Source organism: Crassostrea angulata, chromosome 10, assembly GCF_025612915.1.
Source record: "Crassostrea angulata isolate pt1a10 chromosome 10, ASM2561291v2, whole genome shotgun sequence".
Classification (NCBI taxonomy): Eukaryota; Metazoa; Mollusca; class Bivalvia; order Ostreida; family Ostreidae; genus Magallana; species Magallana angulata.
The window spans coordinates 8,936,226-8,954,499 of record NC_069120.1 but is presented as its reverse complement, the minus strand read 5'-3'; the positions used below and the strand labels follow the sequence as shown (position 1 = coordinate 8,954,499).

Below are 18,274 nucleotides of genomic sequence, written 5' to 3'. Positions count from 1 at the left end.
GATAAAACACATTAGATAATATTTAACAATATCATACAATGTAGATACGTGAGTTGTAACCAACAACTGAAGTAATTTAAATAATCTATGAGACTTAAAATAATAAAATAATACTCGCTTTTATATTTTTTTCGTAAATCATAATATTTAGAACATTGAAGAATAAAATGAAACTCGTCTTCAATTTATTGAGCATTACAAACATCACATAATCGAGCCCGCCTGCCCTTACTTTGGTATCTTCCTGTTTCAGTATTCAAACAATGTAAATACATCCCCATTCTTTATACAAATGAAAGAATAAGTAAGCAAGCTCACAAACTAGTGCCCCACGCTTCCACATTATTTGATGCAACACATAATGAATGGCAACCTTAAGTAAACAGGGCATAAATCTTAGAAAAAAAAGTATGAAATAAAACTTCCCTGTATATTTCACATCATGACACCGTTAACTACAAAATTTAATTACATTCTAATCAATAGTTTTACAGGAGTTCTGCTGACGAACTGTAGATTCCATTTATGACCACAATTCTTAGTTCAAAAGTGACAATTTTTTTCCTTAAAGGGACATGATCACGAGTTTGGTCCAAAATTATTTTTTGATTTTAATGTTTACAATGCTTTAATAAGGCATTTGTAATAGGCAACCAAAATTTGATTGTCATTTGATGAGTTATAAGCGAGTTACAGAGCTTACAATTCTTCGCTATGTAAACAAAGCGTTTGTTTACATTTCAAATGTTGAAGTGAAAATTCCAGTCTTAGACTTAAAATAAATGTGTAAATCGTTAGGAACTGTTTATTTATGCTTTAAATGAATAAGAAGATAGACAAACCAGCTTTAAAAAGATTTTTTTACTGGTGTATTGAACCTATGTAGACAAAAGCAGGGCACGAGCCTTGTTTACATGACGAAGAATTTTGAGCCCTCTATCTTGCTAAAAACTCAACGACTGGCACCCAAATTTCATTTGATTATTAGAAATGCATTTCTAAAGCATTGCAAATAATAAAAACAGAAAAATAAAATATGAACAAAATCGTGACCATGCCACTTTAAAAAAATAGAATCGGAAAAAACCTGCATATATATGCTCATCATATGCACTCCGCTTCGCGCCGGTTGACAATGGTTTTCTTGGGTATGTCAATTTCAACTGTTACCCCCCAAAACAGGCACTATTTATAAAGTTGTGTTTTATAATTGACGAAAATTCGTTATATACTTATATAGTATACATGTATGTGAAATGTGCCAAAACTCAGAAACGAACTCTGACATTCCTTTTAACTAAAGATTGAATGAATGAATGAATGTTGGGATGCCGATGCTAATTGATCCACTATAAGTCAGCTGGTAGGACGAGATCTTTTCTGTCTTTTGTTTTGTTTTTGTTTTTGTTTTTGTTTTTTTGTGTAACCTTGTTGTTTTCTTTTTTTCTTTTTTTTTGGGGTGGGGGGGGGGGGGGCTTTTTATTTTTGCTTGTGTTACTGAGGAATATAACTCTACGATGATGGAGGAGTTGTCTCTCTTTGTACTCACAGGTTGTACCGGTTTTACCAAACAAAATATTTTTCATTTGAACAGTTAAAACAACTTATAAATTTACTAATAAGACCAACATATTTATACGTTTGCACTTTTGTTTGCCGACAGTGAACTTCAGCGCACATGGTTTAAAAACCATAACACCGTTATCAACAAAATTTAATTACATTCTAATAAATGGTTTCACAGGAGTTGTGCTGACAAACTGTAGCTTCCATTTATGACCACAATTCTTAGTTCAAAAGTGACAATTTTTTTTCTTAAAAAAAAATAGAATCGGAAAAAACCTGCATATATATGCTTATCATATGCTCTCCGCTTCGCGTCGGTTGACAATGGTTTTCTTGGAGGTGTCAAATTTCAACTGTTACCCTCCAAAACAGGCACTATTTATAAAGTTGTGTTTTATAATTGACAAAATTTGTTATATTCATGTATGTGAAATGTGCCAAAAACTCTGAAACGAACTCTGACGTTCCATTTTTTTTCTTTGTAATTGAAGTATGTTTTGCCTAGAGCTTCCTATAATATACTTTTCAAGAAATCATTGATACGACCATATTGAGGCTATTGCTCCAGCGGTAGATCTTTGATTCTCGATTCTGGCTGGGACTCAGCCCAACTCGTTGGGATGCCGATGTTAATTGATCCACTATAAGTCAGCTGCTAAGACGAGATCTTTTCTGGGGGTTTTTTTGGGGTTTTTTTTTTTTGCTTTGTTTTTTTGTTTGTTTGTCTTTTGGTGTTTTTTTGGGTTTTTTTTTTTTTTGTTTTTTGTTTATTTTTGGTTTTTTTTTTTTTATTTTCGTTGTTTTTTTTAATTTTATTTACTTTACAGTATCTATATGATGATGGAGGAGTTGTCTCTCTTTGTACTCACAGGTTGTACCGGTTTTACCAAACATATTTTTTTTTATTTGAACAGTTAAAACAACTTATAAATTTACAAATAAGACTAACATATTTTTACATGAGCAAGTTTGTTTTCCGACGGTGAACTTCAGCGCACATGGTCAAAAAATTCAATATCCAAACGAATTTAGGTGTATACATCAATATACGTAATAGAAATAAAAAACATTTACTCTGAATATTTTAATACTTTTTACTCGTATCCACTGAAGGTCAATTTGGTAAGATAATCAAACTTTGTAATTATTAAGTTGATGTTCAGCAAATTTTAAAACTTGTGTTCCATTAAATCTAATATACCTACACTAAGTAAGTAGAGTTTCATGTGCGTGGGTCTGATTTGAAAAGGGTTGTGTTATAGCTGAGGGGTTCCATTGAGGTGCTGGGTTACCACAGCCGTGTGTTAATTGTTGTGTACTGGAATTAATATGTTAGTATCATTACACTTTCAGAAATTAGTAACAAATTGAATGGCGATATATGCTTTAAGATCCCACTATAGCTATAGATAAACTGATTTAGGTGCTTTTTATGGTGGCATATCTCTGCCCCTTGTGAGCAAGTTATGTTTCTATCAAATATGTCGACATGCAAGATAAATATGTTGACATGCAAGAAAATATGTTAACATGTAACATAACTATGTTGACATGCAAGAAAATTACAATAAGATAAGAATTATACAAAATCTCAAAAAATCTCAAATATCGCCCACCTGTGACATCAAGGATGCTAGAGGCTACCTTTTCATGTCGACATGCAACTTATTTATGTTAACATGCAAGATAAATATGCTTACATGCAACTTATTTATGTCAACATGCAACTTATTTATGTCGACATGCAACTTATTTATGTCGACATGCAACTTAGTTATCTTGACATGCAACTTAGTTATGTTGATATGCGAGATAAATGTGTTGACATGCAACTTAGTGATATGTACATGCGAGATAAATATGTTGACATGCAACTTATAAGTTGTATGTCAACATAACTAAGTTGCATGTCGACATAAATATGTTGCATGTCGACATAAATAAGTTGCATGTTGACAAAAATAAGTTGCATGTCAGCATATTTATCTTGCATGTTAACATAACTAAGGTGCATGTCGACATAAATAAGTTTCATGTCGACATAAAGAAGTTGCATGTTATCATAAAGAAGTTGCATGTTGACATCAAGAAGTAGCGTATCTAGCATCTTGGATGTCACATGTTGGCTATATTTGCGATTTTTTATATCTCTTATTTGATTGCAGTTTTCTTGCATGTCAACATAGTTATGTTGCATGTTGACATAACTATCTTGCATGTCAACATCTTTATCTTGCATGTCGACATTATTAATAGAAAAATAATTTGCACACAAGGGGCAGAGATATGCCACCATAGCTTTTAATGTACTTTTGGGTAGTTAAAGTGATCTGCCATCCGATGTAAAAGAGAAGACAAAAACTTGGATCTTCCATGTATTTTATGTGGTAATTAATTCTGAACTTTAGATTGGACCAAGATAAATTATACGAAACTTCATTTGCAATCTTTTTCCTCACTTAAGTAAGTACACATGATTTTTTATGCATAAGTACTTATTGCGGCCGAATTATTTGCCTGGGTAAAAATGGAAATTCAATCATTCTCGTTTATGTGACTCTAATTTGAATTATCACCGTTAAGATCGTTTTTCTCGAATAACGGGATAAAATTATACATTTTGCAAGAAATGATTTAAGGGGTTTACATGTGCGGATTAGAAAAATTGTCCAGGGTGGGGGGGGGGGGGGGGGGGGGGTGTTTCCAACGGTTATTTGAGTTTGCCGGGGGGGGGGGGGTCCATCCAAGGTTTATTTTTGGAAATTTTAAAGAAAGGACTATATATGATAAGGGCCTAAAATGGCCCCCTAAAATGAACATCATCATTTTACTATCATTCTTTGTTTTCTTAGTACAGATATGTATGTGATGTGTTTACATAATAATCATTTTGGTTCAAGTGCCCACAATTTAGAAATATGACATTGTAAAGACAACCTTTTCCCGCCATTTTTGCATTTTTAGCGTAAAACAGCTTGTTTTCAAGCAGTTTTTCCTTTCGAAAACATAGAGCGCATTATTGAACAAATAAAATATTTTAATCAGAGATGTATCTAGCCAAGACTGATCAGTGACAAAAAAAAATTCCTTGTTCAAGCATGCGCTCTATATTTCCCATTCGTAAATAGATAAGAAAAATGTCAATTTTTGGCTGATTTTGATTGAATTATAGAAATGGCGTCACTTCTGACGTCATATACTGCCAGTGAGTGCAAATAAATCAAATAAATAGATGAAAAATATATTTTATATCAACTCTTCTAAAAAATAAGTTAACATTTTCTTGTACCCAAAACACTTAAAAAATGGCAAATTATGGGGGCCAAATTGAACTCTTATCATATATAGTTCTTTGAATTTTGCAGGGGGAGGGGACTGGACACCCCTAACCCCCCCCCCCCCCCCCCCCCCCCCGATCCGCGCATGGGTTTATATCCAATATCTTTACAATAAATCACTTTTTATTATTGAAATATATTATTATTTTAACAGCCGATGTAAAGAAGTCACGTTGGTTTATGAATGTCGCTATGTCGGATACTGATAATAGTTGTCCATTTTTCTGCTATCAAAGTCGGGGAAGAAAAAAAATACAATGTAGAGTTTTGATATGATACATTAAGTACATTGTATATACCACTCGTCAATACTTTTTTGAATCAAAGACTGATGAAACCTGTCGCAATCTTGGCATTAACAAGCGTTACCAAAACTTACCACCACCACCCGAAAGAAATTAAGCTAAAACGATCTCATTCGAGTCAAGTTTCATCTGATTAAATCTAACGTCATTTAAGTATATCATCTGTTTATACTTTATGACATTTGCATTGTTAAAAAACCCGGCATCTATGCGATTCTTTTCACTGTCATATGATTAAGAATTAACAAACATTACTGCTTTTTCTCTGCGTAAACAACATTCAAAATAACCCCATGCTATATATCTTCTAGATAGGGGAGAGTACATGTATAAGTATTCTAAATTATCTGTTACAATGTGACTGCAATACAGTGTTTGAATTTTTGTGTAATTAAATAAGAGGGCGGTGAGGAGGGTATGGACCTATTTACTTACATAATCAATTTTAGAACTCCCTGGTAAAAGCCAGTTCGCTTTAGTAATTCTTTTTTATATAGTCAAATTTAAAACAAACAAGTTGGCTGATAACCCCCTGTATATGTTTTTATGTATTTGATAAAAACTGGATTCATATTCTCCGTAGAAATCATATGTTGTAGTTTTACCAATAAAAAGAGGGAAATAAATTAAATGGTGGATATATAGGCAGGAAGGGACATTAAGGAGAGACAACAGAGAGTGATTAATATTCCAAACATATAGCGTTCCTTGAAGAATCATATAGATAATATTTGCAATTTCGCAGAAATACATGATTTTCTATGTACAGTCTTTTGGTAATTGCTTTCTTAAGGAAGATGTTTACTCAGGGTTTGAGTTCCCAAATTCGGATTGATATAAAGTTCAATGTCGAGAGTAAAATTTGTTTTAAGTACCAATGAAATGCATAATAAATTACACAACATTGGATATCATTAGTATATTATGCAATTAGGCTCCGACAAAATTGTACTTTTAGCTAAACAGAGGAAATTCGGACTAAAATTTCCAGATTTTGTTTTTCACTGAATTTCTTTTTCTTTTCTTTTTTTGTAGTACTATAATATTTAAAGTTAAGATTTTTTAGTGAACATAATTTTGAATATTTTTCTGTTTGTTTTTATCTTACTTTTTCATATAGATAATCGTATGGCACACATAACAAAAATATTGAAAATTGCTTAAAAACGATAAAAGCTAGACGCCATATCTCACAATTTTGATGATTAACCTCATGTAAACTTTACGCCAGAAGAGTAAGGTCAATATACTTAATATAATACTTTAAATGTTTTAACATTATCATCATTCAGCTTTTAATGAAATTGTATCAAAAATGGGCCGCTGATTTGAAAACTTATAGAGGAAATTTGAACTGTAATATTCATAAAATTTGCAAATGAAAACTTAATATTTTTCATCTATTTAGTGTTACTGCCATTCATAAAATGTATTACATTTTTTAAAAGTGTTCAGCATTTTGTATTTCTTGTATATTAATCACAACTAAAAAAAAATTTTAAGAGAAAATTTTTAAGAGATTTTTCTTTAACTTTCAAAAAATATTCAATGGCTATTAACTCAAAAAGTAGGTCATGGACCTACTTTTTTGAAAGTGATAAATAACACTACCATGAAAGGTCTATAACACACAATAAATTTTTTTTCATTATCATAAGTGGAATTTTTTTCATTCTAAGTAAACGCCATCCTTTAAGACATTTGAATTGATCCTATTTGGTGTTTTTATTTTACTTTGCAGGATATATCGAATTTTCAGATTCAATACCGAGAGTATGTACTGTCAAATAATGGAAATAGATATATGAAAATACTTTATTTTCAGTATGTTCATCTAAGAAATAACATAGGGACATGAGTTTGTTGGTCATGTGTTCAAATCCTGTGAAGCCTTGTGAGCTTGTTAGCATCCTCATGATCTTGATCACGCGCATAATTTCTATCCATATTAACTTTTTTGCATTGTCTATTTTTATATATACACGATTGAAAATATGACTAGTAGAAACATTATTAACACAAGGTGTTAATCATAATACATTGAAGAAAATTACAGCGGCGTGGAAGAGCCAGATGAAAAAATACTAAAATGTATATAGCTATATTATTTGAGCGAATTACGTATTTGTTCGAACAAATTAGGATTTGTTCAGACGAACTGGAATTCATGCAAATGTCTTTCAGAAAGCAATAGCTAAAAGACTGTTTATAGAAAAAATGTATTTCTGAGAAATTGCAATTTTTATTCATGTGATTCTTCATGGAAACATATATTTAAATGAGTGGAACATCAATCATTCTCTGTTGTCTTTCCCTAATGTCCCTTCCTGCCTATTTCCTGCTGTCAAATTTATTTCCCTCCGTCATAAAAGCACCTTCACGCATACCACCAGTTTTAGGGGTTTTTTGGTTTTGTTTTGTTTTGATTTGTTTTTTTTGGTAAAACTAGAACATATGCTTTGTAGGGAGTAATATGTACATTATATCTAAAAATAAAATAAAAAAGTTTCTTGAAAATCCGTTCACTGTTTTACCAGTTTTTTGTTAATCACGACCAAACTTTTAAGTTCAGAAGAGCCCAACTCCCAGTTAGATGAGCATATTAACATGCAACATATATAAATTTACATTTTAAAAAAATTCTGTTCAACAGTATAAGATACGCTGACACAAAACGACCCCCCCCCCCCCATTAGAGTTAATAGTACCCTTCCCCACGCATATAGCAAGGGACATAAATAATAATTTATATTCATACTACTTTTTTTTCAAATTGCCCATGTTTTCAACCATATCTCATTATCTCTCATGCTGCCTTAGAAAAAATTAATTCATTTTCAATATTTGCTCATGACGGTCTGGCCAAAGAAAAGAAAGACAACTCTGCAAACCTTGGCAGCTTTAGCAATCAAAAGGGGAACTATTCTTCCCTATGCCATATGTATAGGAAGGTTAAAAACATGATAAGCTGTGGAACACAATGGTAAAAACAATAATATATAGTGTTCGATAAAAATATCTAGGAAATTTGGCAATTCGACAGTAAAGACGATGTCACAGGTATGTCAAGACTTCATGGAATTGCGTGTACACCTGATGAATGCAAAAACAATGAAATACACGCATGTACTGGTCACCTGTCTATTGGACTATTTATTGTTTCATGCCAGAATATTATTCCAACTAACAAAATTTCCACCCTGTGGATTAGTTCCTTAATATCACACGAGAAGGGATAATGTAAAATCAAATCAGAGCTAAACTCATTGACTGATCACGGGGCACAAGGCATTGGACACCATATGTTGTTATTACAACGATTTAGCACGTGCTGTGCCATTAACTATAGCTGTCTGGCAATGCACGTGCTGCATGATGACAGGCACCTTGACTGTACTATTGTCATCTTGTTAATAATGGATTATAAAATACATATCTGCAACTCAAATAAACTATGGATTTGAGAATTACTTATCAATGATCGAATTTTTTACCCAAGAGGGTCTGCATTTAAATTAGCATTTTTTTCTAATAAAGTCTAAATCCCCCCCCCCCCCCCGGGGCAAAATTATCCCTAAGACCCCGACACCCCTCCCCGGGAAAAATTATGGATCATGCACTCATATACATGTATGCATATTAAGATGAAATGCATTTTTTACATCTTGTGAAAAATATGAACACAAGAGCAAGAGCTATGGTGGCATATCTCTATGGTGGCATATCTCTGCCCCTTGTGTGCAAGTTATTTTTCTATTAATTATGTGGACATGCAAGATAAATATGTTGACATGCAAGATAGTTATGTCAACATGCAACATAACTATGTTGACATGCAAGAAAACTGCAATCAAATAAGAAAATCTCAAATATCGCCAACATGTGACATTCAAGATGCTAGATACGCTACCTATTGATGTCAACATGCAGCTTATTTATGTTAACATGCAACTTCTTTATGTTGAAATGCAACTTATTTATGTTGACATGCAACTTAGTTACGTGAACATGCAACTTCTTTATGTCGACATGCAACTTGTTTATGTCGACATGCAACTTAGTTATGTTAACATGCGACTAAGTTATGTTGACATACAACTTATAATTTGCATGTCAACATATTTATCTCGCATGTTAACATAACTAAGTTGCATGTCAACATATTCATCTTGCATGTCAACATAAGTAAGTTGCATGTTGACATAAATAAGTTGCATGTTGACATAAATAAGTTGCAAGTAGACATAAGTAAGTTGCATGTCAGCATATTTATCTTGCATGTTAACATAAATAAGTTGCATGTCGACATAAAAAGGTAGCATCTAGCATCTTTGATGTCACAAGTGGGCGATATTTGAGAATTTTTGAGATTTTGTATAATTCTTATCTGATTGCAATTTTCTTGCATGTCAACATAGTTATGTTGCATGTTGACATAATTATCTTGCATGTCAACATATTTATCTTGCATGTCGACATATTTGATGGAAAAATAACTTGCTCACAAGGGGCAGAGATATATGGTGGCATATCTCTGCCCCTTGTGAGCAAGTTATTTTTCCATCAAATATGTCGACATGCAAGATAAATATGTTGACATGCAAGATAATTATGTCAACATGCAACATAACTATGTTGACATGCAAGAAAATTGCAATCAGATAAGAATTATACAAAATCTCAAAAATTCTCAAATATCGCCCACTTGTGACATCAAAGATGCTAGATGCTACCTTTTTATGTCGACATGCAACTTATTTATGTTAACATGCAAGATAAATATGCTGACATGCAACTTACTTATGTCTACTTGCAACTTATTTATGTCAACATGCAACTTATTTATGTCAACATGCAACTTACTTATGTTGACATGCAAGATGAATATGTTGACATGCAACTTAGTTATGTTAACATGCGAGATAAATATGTTGACATGCAAATTATAAGTTGTATGTCAACATAACTTAGTCGCATGTTAACATAACTAAGTTGCATGTCGACATAAACAAGTTGCATGTCGACATAAAGAAGTTGCATGTTCACGTAACTAAGTTGCATGTCAACATAAATAAGTTGCATTTCAACATAAAGAAGTTGCATGTTAACATAAATAAGCTGCATGTTGACATCAATAGGTAGCGTATCTAGCATCTTGAATGTCACATGTTGGCGATATTTGAGATTTTCTTATTTGATTGCAGTTTTCTTGCATGTCAACATAGTTATGTTGCATGTTGACATAACTATCTTGCATGTCAACATATTTATCTTGCATGTCCACATAATTAATAGAAAAATAACTTGCACACAAGGGGCAGAGATATGCCACCATAAAGAGCATATTTCAACTCACCAAAAACAAATACATATGGATCCATATTTTTCAGCTTTAAAACAATAAAAGAAATAGGCTTTTCATGGTGGTCCATTTCATTGGACGCGTCTTTGTAACTTTTTGTACACTCAGATTTTTTTTAGCTCTTGTTCTGAAATAATATCATTATTATTGTTTTGGGGATGCATTGCTAGCATATATTTTATCCAACTTTATTGGTGTCTTTTCTTGATGTGGTTATAATTCCTGTTCATTTTGAAATCACTGTCTGCATGGCGGATGTAAATCAAAAATGTACTTACATTGTACATATATGCAAAAAAGATAACCACAAATGCCATATAGTCAGGTGTGTATCTACATCTCTAACCGGCATGTGACTTACGTGTAAATATCAATATGTGGCAAATTTTGCTCCATCCATGCCGTGGGGATATAAATATTTAAACGCACTGACTATAACTCTCAGGTAAACAAGTTCGTTTCTACTTGTAGAAGGTTTTGTAACAGGTGCTTCCGTACGTTTATACATATACTATGAGATAGCAAACGACTATTTCCACTTTTTCCCCCGAGTTGTGCCGTTATACATAAATCCATATATATACATTAAAGGTATGAATAGGGTGGAAAGTAGGACAGGTAAAAATGACAATTCTTAGCATACCATGACAATGCGACTGACGTGGAATGATACTTAAAACCGTGTTATGTTTACCCAGAGTTTTAAATTCGGAAGCGATTTATTAAGAACTCAATGCAAATCATGACTGTACCCTTATTTCAGTTCCGTCAATTTTGAAGTTATGACGTCAATGAATTTAAAATGATTGAAAGTTTAAGGACAGTTTGTTTGTAGATTTCTTTGAAAAGTTTTCCCCTTGATCATACAATATTTTAGTATTCGGTGATATAACTAGTAAATTGTGTTGGAAGTCACGACCCCGATGGCGTCATTTCTAGTAGAAAGGCCACTTAAAGTCCATCCATATTTAGACTCTGCGCGATATTTATAATTTACCGCAACCATTTTAAAACTCCGTTGAATTCTTACACGCGTTATAACTGTACAATTAATATCAAACAAATATTTGCATGATAATTAATAGAGTCCTCGAGGTAGGACCATACATTACATATTCTAATCAGCACAATATGGTAGTCTACAGAAATGGTTGGCGACGCCACCAATTCATATTTTTAGAAACAAGTTATTTTCTGAATGATTCCTTGATATATACATTTTTATTTATATCTACAACAGATATGAATAATCAAGTTTTCAGTCTGGTTTTGAGCGAAGTTATTAATATGTGTGTGTACATCCTAAATTAGTAGGTTACCTCTAGGAAATGCCGTTCGACAGAAAATAAATATTATTAAACGTTATTACGTCAAAACTGTTAAAAATAAAATATAAAAAAGAAAACAAAGAAAAAAAGTCTAGCTCATCTTAGGACTCTGACAAAGTTATTCTCGTACTCGAAAGTACGTGTATTATATCCCGCTCAAATTAAAAAAAATGATATCCCTTTCCCATACTTATAACCCGATTTCATTGGTCCTGCTTTGACAAGGGAGACTTTGTTTTGCAAATTGTGCATCCACATCAGTACATGACCTTTACTTGTGGTGTGACCTTTGCTATATCAAGTCGACACAGTGTTCTTTGCTTCCAAATAAGGAAATGCATGTCTCACGTTTAGGATAAATGCGTGGTACGAAACTTCCGGAATTATACAGATATGCAAGTATTATTACATATACACTGTCCTATACTTTTACAAAGACTCACTAATTCATTAATTTTTCCAGGAATTCAAAATCACATATTTTATATATGCAAGTAATATTGCATATGCAATGTCTTATACTTTAAATTAGACTCACTATATAATTCATCAATTTTTTCAGGAATTCAAAATCATATATATTTTATAATATATACCTTCGTTTCTGGTCAGAATAATTTTGAAACTGCCAGGTGTGTGTGTGTGTATATATATGTGTGTATGTGTGTGTGTGTGTGTGTGTGTGTGTATATAAATATATATATATATATATATATATATATATATATATATATATATATTTTTTTTTTTTTTTTTTTTCTTTTTTTTTTTTCTTGTTAATGAAACAAAAAAAAACAAGAAAATGACTGTGATTGCGAACTGTTTTTCATTTTTTATTTCTTTTCAAAATATACAAATTTAATTAAATCCATCAATTAAGTAGAAAACTGCACAATTGTTGACCATTTTCCAACCAATGATCCGTGCGGAGATTCCACAGTGTCTCCCTGGGCTAGGTTACGTGGTCCCTTTCTGTTCTGGTCTGGCCCAACGGCCGGGGATTCCCCCTGGACAGTGGGACACCATTCAATACGGTGCAGCCGAAACGAAGTGTGAAAACGTCCTGAAATTCAACCACAACAGTGGCTAATTGCTTCCTTTAAATGAGTTTTTTTTAAATGTGAATTTGGATAATTTGCTTCGTAATAATTACCTGATTCTGTAATGATGAGAAATCAGTTTTCAGTAGTTGCTATCATGCAGGTAAATCTATTCTGGGATGAGGTAAAAATATCATCTCGCAAAACTCCATGACAAACTGGTCTGCAGGACTCTTGACTTCCGGGACCTGTGATAACGAGAAGCAAAAACCATCACAAGGTAATCAAACACCTGAACAACTTATTGTTCACGACTTATGTGTTTCTTGTTTCCTCGCTAGTAACTGCATTATGCTCCGACACCAGAAAAGGTCTCATATTAATTCATAGCTAGCTTTTTGGGATTCAAAGTTTCCTGGAGTTCGCCTACCATTATAACACTTCTGCACGCCTAGTGTAATATTTCCCTAATCTATGGTGAACTGAATCCCATTAATGCGTGATTAATTCGTCGTATATTACACTAAGACCTTTAAGTCATTAAGTTGCATAATGATGTTGTCTGTGGACATGCAGAACTACTTCCTCTGTTACACGCATCTGTTTGTCCGGTAGGCGTATTGATTACTTTCCAACAATGAGCGCTAGCCGGTATAGAGAGGTTCTTATTTTTTAATCCGTCTTGATGTGTCCAGAGGTTTCTATCGGAATAATTTATTATATTGTCGCCCCGGTTACGTATTCTTACATGTACATTAGAAGTAGGCTAAGCCTTCTCTAATTGTCAAATTAATTTGCCTTCTTGAATCCATAGGAATTATTTTTCTAGGTGTGTTCGAGGCTTTCTGAAATCTTTAACCATGCAAAATTAGAGAGAAAATATCCCAATCCTTTATTTAATGAAAAAAATATGTTGACATTTTATAGTACTTACTGGTATTAAAAACATATTTACCTGTACAAGTAGACAGGTGAGGTCCCCCTCCCCCTCATCCTGATTGTTGTCCAGGCTGTTTGCAACATCCTTCCTTCCCGCAAATATCACAGCCAATTTCTCTAGATCGCCAATCTAAAAGACAATGGCATTTGAAGACAATGCTTTAATTTAATATTTCCAAAAACAATAATTATTCCTATTCTAAAAACAAGATTTCATAAGAAAAAATCATTCCCAAGTCACGTAATTGTACTATAGTCTACCATGCAATCAACTGCACGTAGACATGACGTAGACATTAGATGTAGACATAAGGATGTTAGAAAAAGAATTGTTTAAGAAATCGAGCGTTCCATTGAGGGCTGTAATGCATTTATCCACAACTTCACACAATACAAAAATCTGCCGCCTTGATTTCTGTGTGAACTACGCTTCGGCTGCACCAGCTGTGATTCCCCGCGTCATAAACTGACATTTTCACGTCAAACATTGCATGCACATCTCGGACTCAGTCATATTTTTCTGTTGCGTTTGTGCGTGTAGAAAAATCAATACAAATTACACATGGGTGGGAATTATTACAGTTATCGTGATTGTACGTCATAAATATCTTTCGCCCCAAAAATGTTATTGCAGTCACCTTCAATATTGGAATGGCGTGCTCCACACAGAAAGCTTCCACTAACGTCTGCTGAATGTGGAACGTGACGTCATGGCTAGGAACTGAAGCGGGTAGAATACAAACCATAACACACTCTGGGCTTCTGGAAGAACCAAGAACAATACATCTAAGTATCAACATCTGGAAGAACCAACAATACACATATAAAGGAACGACAATGAGACAGTACATCTGTTTTTCTTAACAAAGCCTTATGTGCAACACTATACGCTTAATTGGGTGACTATCAGAACAGCATTTCCGATCGATTTTAAGAACGTGTCTTATAAGGCTTCTTACCTATGTGTACTTATATCTTTATACAAAATAAAAAACATATGTTAAGTATTGAAGCGTGTTGTTTCATCGAACATGTTTTTGGTAAAAATGCGTCAACGTATGTCTATATGGGTACAGCAGTACATGTAGATGTGTCCTTATATGGTTTAATTCCCCTTTGCACTATCACATGCGGATCTAGAGGGATTTGGGGCTTCCCTCTGGAAAATCAAAAAATCAAAAATTAAATTCACATAGTAAAATAATTGAAAATATGCACTCCCCCACGACAAACACAATTTTTCTTTGCCCCCCCCCCCCCCAAAAAAAAAAGAAAATCCGTGCGTGTATCATGCGGTAGTAAAGATACGTCTTGTACCGTATCCAGTAAAAAAGATAACCCTATATACACTGTGTCAGGGTAAATCACATGCAATGGTGTTAGGATGATCACACGAGTTCTTACACTTCCAGGAGTTTGGCACATGACATCACTCCCCTCACTACTCTGTCCTCAGATACTGCTTGTAAAAGGCTGTCCTTCAGAGCTTGACCGATTCTAAATGGACGAAATGAGAAAGGTCATGTAATTTTTAATTAAATTCAATGGTTTATTGGCATACAGTCAAAATGAAATCAAATGACAGACAAAAGAAAATTATAACATAAAGGCTACAGCATGCAAGACAGTTTTATACAACACTTCATAGTCCCTGGAACTGTTTTCTCTGCATAAAACATTTATCCAAGTAGATACATAGACGTTGTGCAGTATTATAATCACATGGATGAACAATTTCTTTTATGGGACCAATGCAACAGTACAATTTATCATTGAAAATATCACAATAATGAAATCGAAGATTGTCATACACAGGACAGTAAAGTACAAAATGTTTTTCATTTTCGACTAATAATTTACAAAGTCAATTCTAATAAATAGCTTATCAGTTGTAGCAAAGGTAACTCATATCACATACAATGTGTGGGATGATGCAAGATCTGATCTGATTTTGATACACGCTGCAGCACTGATTATATTTGCACAGACTATCATTTCAGTTTAAAACTGCCAGGATTTACAGGTAATGAAGATTTGCGCCGCTTTTTCTTTTCATACCGAGACACAGGGGAATCATGTGACCTCGGGACATGAACCGGAAAGAAAAGCTATTTTTAGATACTGGCAATACTTGCAAACAAAGAAAATACACAAAGAAAATACGATTTCGGTATCTTTGCAAGTTTATTAGGCCTCGGGGCCTATTCTTAACAGCCACGGGTACAAAGAATTCTGATCCTTATTGAGGAAGGCGTGCATAGACAACCTAGAAACTGCAAACAGCTGTTTTCGATAACTACGCTATAGTGGATTCTGTAAAAGGTCGTATGCGTTGCAATGATCTGTTGCATCATGAAATATAAAGCGTCGTATACAAATTCGTATGCTTAGATGATGCTAACTCTAAATAAATGCTATCAAATGAAAGATTTGAACAAATACAGTAACTGAGAATATGTTACGAATGCTAATTTTCTGGTGCACTCAAACTGCAAAAGTCAAAATATACTTACTGCAATGGGTGTGCCTCCGCCATTCTGCAAAATACTGCTGAATTCATCCCACAAAAAGATAGGTAATAAGTCTTTGGAATAAAAACCCAGGACAGTCTTTGCACAGAGCAGTACAGTAAGCCACGTAGTGCAAATGTCATAAAGCGAACAGATTAGTCTCGCGTGTCTTTGTTAGAGTTTGGGCGGATATATTCAGGATGAACCGAGGTCGCGCGATCTGATTGGATAGAGGAGACGAAACAGCTTCCGTAGTAACCGGATTTTTACGATAGTTGTGAAATCAATACAGTGACACCTTTTGCAGTGACGCAATTTATATCAGATGATGCGAGAGAAAAAATAGCGATCAGTGCAACAGCTAGACTATAGAACTGCGTCATTTTCTTCTTCTCTTGATTGAAATATAGGATGGTATTAGCTACATTGATATGAGTTTTGAATTTGGAAACGGGGGTGTAAGTGGGTCGGTGCATTAACGTCAACGTGGAGATACAACCATATAAAACAAAATCATAGATACTTAGAATAAACATTTCTCCAACACCCTACGTCCGACGGCGACATTTAAGGAGTCATCAAACTATCCATCAGGCCCCAGGATCACGAAACAATCTTAGACTTAATATCCGATCTATATATTAGGACCTAATTTTCTAAGTTTGAATATCCGAGAAATAATGATTGACGGACTGGATCGGCATTCGAACCCGGGCCCCCCAAACCGGTAACCGAATCAGTCTGACCGTCACACATTAAATACTCTAATATTTATTGTAGAAAAGGATTTACCAAGAGAAATTTTCCAAAAAGTAATTTCCTAAGCAGTTATCAATTAATGAAGATTGCATTAAGGTCGATGGGGACGAGCACATTTTTTAAAAATGTGAAAAAAATATATACTAAGAATGTTTTACTATATGTTTATATAGAGCTCTTCTAGTTATGGAGATTTATAAAGTCTGTAAATGGCCCCGATCATCCAGACGTTTTGATTATTCAGGGCTCCCTCGAAAGAATGATACTTTAAATTTCTATAGATTCAGTTAGCCTATATATATGCAATCTCGAATATACTAGAGTATGGTAGAATTTGCTAGTATATGACATACTTGTAAATTTCTGGAATACTTAGTCTTAGCATTCTGCAGATGTTACATCAATTGCATAAAAAAAGTTATGTTTAGACTACCAACTGAAAAATAAAGGATTTTTCCACATGTTAATTTTTAAATAAATTGAAATTAAATTGATATGTGATTTTATACGAACATACATTGTATGTTATTGTCGATAGAAATTTAAAATATAATTGCGTAAAACATGCCATTTCAAATAAGGACTGGATAGACTTTATTTAGATATATTTATATTTGACAACAAAATCAACCTTTCAAGTTTCTCTGTATTGGATAACATTATATTATTGGTATTAGCATACAGACATAACCACTTAAATTATCTTGTATGACAAATTTTATTAAGATATTAGAGCGACTGCTGGCATATTACTGACATGAAGATTTGATTTCATTATATCCATGAAATTTAAGTTAATTTGAACCAAAATTCATTTCAGAGTCATAGAACATTTTAAACATAAGGCATCGCAAGTAAAAGTATTGTTTTTTAATAGAGCTCTCTCTCTCTCTCTCTCTCTCTCTCTCTCTCTCTCTCTCAAAAGTATGGCAATCTATTGTATTGGAAACAATAAAAAATATTATTAGACAAAAAACTTTTATCATTCGAAAAGCATATGAATTTATATAACCACCATTATTCAAATAGAAAAAGAGTTCAAATTTACGCTTAAGAACTGACTGTGTTTTCCAGTTAAGTTACTATATAGTACATGTAACCAAAGTATGATATACTGTATATACTGC

At 33.4% G+C, this 18,274-nt stretch overlaps 1 protein-coding gene across 1 annotated transcript; it reads right to left on the bottom strand.

The window, feature by feature from the left end:
• Window positions 1–12,706: 12,706 nt before the first annotated feature.
• LOC128168383 (growth arrest and DNA damage-inducible protein GADD45 gamma-like) lies at window positions 12,707–16,565 on the bottom strand. The gene is made up of 6 exons (XM_052834653.1): window positions 16,392–16,565; window positions 15,283–15,375; window positions 14,517–14,640; window positions 13,895–14,008; window positions 13,053–13,187; window positions 12,707–12,962 (listed from the first exon to the last, which is right to left on the bottom strand). Exons 1-5 carry the CDS (start codon window positions 16,529–16,531, stop codon window positions 13,095–13,097), a joined length of 564 nt encoding a protein of 187 aa, XP_052690613.1. The 5' UTR covers window positions 16,532–16,565; the 3' UTR covers window positions 12,707–12,962; window positions 13,053–13,094.
• Between the last annotated feature and the right edge of the window lie 1,709 nt (window positions 16,566–18,274).